The 4,611-nt window shown below is 48.6% G+C and overlaps 1 protein-coding gene across 1 annotated transcript; it reads left to right on the forward strand.

The window, feature by feature from the left end:
• Nucleotides 1-3,506: 3,506 nt before the first annotated feature.
• On the forward strand, nt 3,507-3,989 carry LOC109116032 (uncharacterized mitochondrial protein AtMg00860-like; the record flags this gene model as incomplete). The annotated part of the gene is made up of 1 exon (XM_019200749.1): nt 3,507-3,989. A coding segment is annotated over exon 1 (483 nt), but the record flags the coding sequence as incomplete, so codon positions are not given.
• Nucleotides 3,990-4,611: the final 622 nt, after the last annotated feature.

Genomic DNA, 4,611 nt, shown 5'->3' on the forward strand with positions numbered 1-4,611 from the left:
AATAATTAAATATTAAATCGGGATTCGGGGTATTACAGGGGCTGACCAAGACCACTCAGACGGACTGGGCTTGGTGGACGGACCAAGAGGAAGAAAAGAAAGAATGTGGACTTGGTCAGCCGGACCAAGGTTGGTCAGGGGCTGACCAGGACCACTCAGACGGACCAAACGAGCACGGACGGACCAAAAGGATGCGGGAAGTGAGTTGGGCAGTCCCGGTCCGGCGGACCAGAATCTTGGTCAGGCGGACCGGAAAAAAACAGCCTTCCCCACATGTGTCGGCAGCAACTTTGACCCGATTTTTCCGCAACCAAATGAGCCCCACGCGTGGAAAACTCGACGAGTCGCCATTCCTAGGAGTCCCACCTATCCCTTAGAGTTGTCTCCTTGCTCTGAAGCTTCCCCGTCGCCCACAAACACCTCCCTCAACCCCCACACAGAGCCATTTCGGACAAAACAGAGGAGAGAGGAGAAATTGAGAGAAAGGGAGAGAAAAGAGAAGAAAGGGAGAGAAAGGAGCTCGGGGAGACCAAGAGGGACGTGCCCAGACGTGACTTGGAGCTTCTCACGTCGTGTGGAGCCACAGGGAGCTCACCAAAACTCGGGCAAAGCTCACCAAAGCTCAAGAACAAGGTGAGTGGCTTGAGTTGCTTCTGTGTACTCTCGTTTTCATCGTGTGACCGTGATATCTCAATGATTGGTTGCTTGAGATTGATAGAGGACATTTCAATGTGAATTTAGAAACAAACGGTACTCAATTTGGTTGAGAAATGAAGGAGATATGAGCGAATGAAAACTGAGAAAAAACTGGAAATTGCAGAGTCGCTATTTTGTGACGTACAGGGGTTACGAACCATTTTTCAACTTATAGGAGAAATACTAAAACAATCTACTGCCTGGATATTAAAGAGGACATCCTAATGAACATTTAGAAACAAACGGTGCGTAATTTGGATAAGAAATGAGGGAGATATGAACGATCGAAGTCGGACCAAAACCTGAAAAACGCGAACGAGTGAACTGCCCAGTTCCGGTCCGCCGGACCAGGAACTGGTCAGCTCCGGACCAACCCAGGAAACCTGTTTAGTCCGCCAGACTGAGGAGAAGAAGCTGAGGAAGCTTGATCCGACCCGGACCAGAACCTGGTCCGGCGGACCAAGCCTGTTTTTGACCAAAAATGGTCCGGATGACCAACGAAGCAGGAAACGGACCAAGTGAGCTGGTCCGGGACTGACCAAAAGTCAGTCCGCCGGACCAGATGTGCCCAGAAGCCAAAATCACCGACGGACCAAGGAGAAATGGGGCGAACCAAAAACGAGAACTGGTCCGGGGCTGACCAAACGTCAGTCCGCCGGACCAGACCTGGAAAAAGAAAATTTTCACGTTGAACCGAGGAAACGGGCCGAGAACGAATGACATGTCTTGGTCGGTACCTGATCAGCAGTGATCAGGGGCGGACCAGACCTATCTCATAACAAACCAACGGACCAAGGAAGCTGAACGGACCATAAGAGAAGGGACTGTGGTCCGGGTCTGACCAGGATTTGGTCTGTCGGACCAGGCTCGGAGGAAAGAGGAAAATTTCCATTTCGACCGGGAAATATGAAACGACCAACGGGGTTGGCCCGGGCCTAACTAGACTTGACCACGGATGGGCCAAACCCTCACCAAAGGACAAAGCGTTGCGATTGGGATCAATCGAACCGAGTTTTCGTTAGGACGTTGCGTGACGTAGTGAGATGTGCGACATCAAAATATGAGTGATCATTGAGTGACTATTTGTGGGTAGAATTGCATGGCGTGGAACGATAACCCGGTAGGGACCGGATACCGTGATACGTATGATTGTACTATGGGAATATTGCACGTTGTGTGCCATGTGTGTAGCTTGCTCGTGCGTACGAGTTAAGCGTGATTGTGTTTGTGGATGGTTGTGGACTCAACCATCAACGTCATGGACTTGACGGGCGTTTGAGACGCGTTTTAGTCGTGTGCGACACGACGGCCAACGTCATGGACTTGACGGGCGTGGATGCGCTCCTAGTCATGGACTTGACTAGGGTATATGGCTAAACCCTATGGTGGACTCCATACGGGTGTGATTATGAATGATGTGATATAATTATGTGTTGTTATTACTTGTGTGTTTCTTGTATGCCATTGTTTTATCACCGTTCTCGCTGGGAACGGGATGACCGGGATCAACCCGGGCTACTCACTAAGCAGTTGTGCTTAGCCCTCGTGGTTATATGTTTTTACAGATCACGAGGATTACGCGTAGCGTACCAGACGACGACGATGCGAGAGAGGCAGCATCATGTACGGGATTTGTATTTTGGACGATGGGACTTGTATTTCCGCATTTTGTACGGTTTAATTATGACTATTCGGACATGTGTTGTTTTGCGATACTGATCGCGTTGTATTCCCGCTGCTTACTCTGATTTGATTTAAAATGATTTTGGATTTCGTGATTTTGCTTCCGCAATTTATTATTTTATTGTATATCGTCCATGTGGCACAGCCCGTATACTGTACACGGGTTACGGGTGTCACAACTTTTGGTATCAGAGCAACGTTCGTTCCATGGGAAAGAACGACTCATTACCTTATGGTTTTACAATGAAAAATGTTTTCCTGATGCGAGCTGGAGTCGTCGAAGGCTTAGTAAATTTAACATGGCGCAGCTAGAGTTATATGCTTAAATAGAGATCAACAATTTCCAAAAATTAAGTCCAATGTCTATACTAAGGGATTGGAATTAGGGAACTAATTCCAAAATCCCTAAGAAGCCCTATAGCAGTACCTAAAGGAACCTATGCCAATCCACCCCGAGTGGGAGGTTTAAGACAAAGGGGGAGGACTTATCTCGCTCGCCAACTATATTGACATTAGCAGAGGACCCCCTTAAGTTCAATACGAAGGACCGAAAAGAAGAAAATCAAGAAGAGCAACCGGGCATTCCTTGTTACCCGAAGCATAGATTGGAGGACACACCGGTTACCCGAGACTTTCTAATGCTTTTCCCTAATGACTTGTCAGAATTTCTGTCAAGGGGGAGAAATGGATTTCGCAACTGATATACTACCGGGTACAGAGTCAATCACCAAGGCTCTATACCGGGTAACACCGGTTGAGATGATCGAATTGAAGGAGTAGTTGAACGAATAAATGAAAAAGGTCTATACGCCCAACGGTTCACCGAGGGGAACGCCAGTGCTCTTCGTGAAGAAAAAGGATCGGAGTATGCATTTGTACATCGATTACCGAGGGCTCAACCAAGTGACTATCAAGAATCAGTATCCGTTACCGAGGATTGACGAGTTGCTGGACCAGCTACAGAGAGTCCAATGGTATTCGAATATCGATCTACGATCCGGATATCCCCAAATTCGGATCAAGGAGGATGACATACATAAGACGACATTCGGAACTAGATATGGACACTTCGAGTTCGTGATCATGCCTTTCGGATTCACGAACGCGTCTGGGTGTTCATGTAACTGATGAACCGAGTGTTCATAGACTATCTGGATGCGTTTGTCCTCTTTTTCATCGATGACCTCCTCATCTACTCGCCAGATCCGCAGACACATGAGGAGCATCTGCGAAAGATATTGCCGAGACTAAGGGAGAACCGATTGTATGCAAAGTTCAGTAATTGCAGCTTTTGGTTACAGGAGATTGGATTCCTGGGACATGTGGTATCGGCCCAGGGCATTCAAGTCGATCCGACAAAGATCGAGGCCGGCATGGAGTGGCAGTCCCCGACTTCTGCGACGGAAGTCAAGAGCTTCTTGGGACAAGCCGGCTATTACCGACGATTCGTCGAGGGATTCGCCAAAATCGCTCGACCCTTGACGAATTTGACAGGAAAGAACGTTAGGTTCGAGTGGACGGCAGACTGCGAAGAGAGCTTCAGAGAGCTAAAGCGGAAATTGACATCAGCACCGATCCTGGCATTACCACGGCTGGGAATGCTGTACGAGGTATATACTGACGCGTCCAAGCACGAACTCGGTTGCGTGTTGATGCAGGAGGGACACGTGATCGCTTACGCGTCGAGGCAGCTGAAGAAACATGAGGAGAACTACCTGGCACATGATATGGAGTTAGCGGCGGTAGTTCACGCGCTAAAAATCTGGAGATCGTATCTGTACGGAGAGAAAGTTAAGCTCAACACAGATCACAAGAGCTTGACTTATGTAATATCTCAGAAGGATCTGAATCTGAGACAGCGGATATGGTTAGAGCTGATTGCAGATTACGATCTGGAGATAGCCTACCATCCGGGGAAGGCTAACGTAGTGGCCGACGCTCTTAGCCGGAAGAAGATCTTAGCGGTCATACATGTTGTCACCTCATCTCGCAGCAACGCCGCTGAGTTAATTGCGATGTTGGGACATCTCTCATTGACGGCAGAGGAGTCGACACCGACTCTGATAGAACGCATGATCAGGGGACAGCGCGGTGATCCATTACTCGCTCGATACATGGATCGCATTGAGGAATATAGCCTGAAGGGCTACCGCATCGACGAGCATGGTGCGTTGCGACTTGGGAACCGACTATGTGTGCCCAATGATCTAGAGCTGAGATAGGGGATTTTGT

This window comes from Tarenaya hassleriana, unplaced genomic scaffold, assembly GCF_000463585.1.
Source record: "Tarenaya hassleriana unplaced genomic scaffold, ASM46358v1 Cleome589, whole genome shotgun sequence".
Classification (NCBI taxonomy): Eukaryota; Viridiplantae; Streptophyta; class Magnoliopsida; order Brassicales; family Cleomaceae; genus Tarenaya; species Tarenaya hassleriana.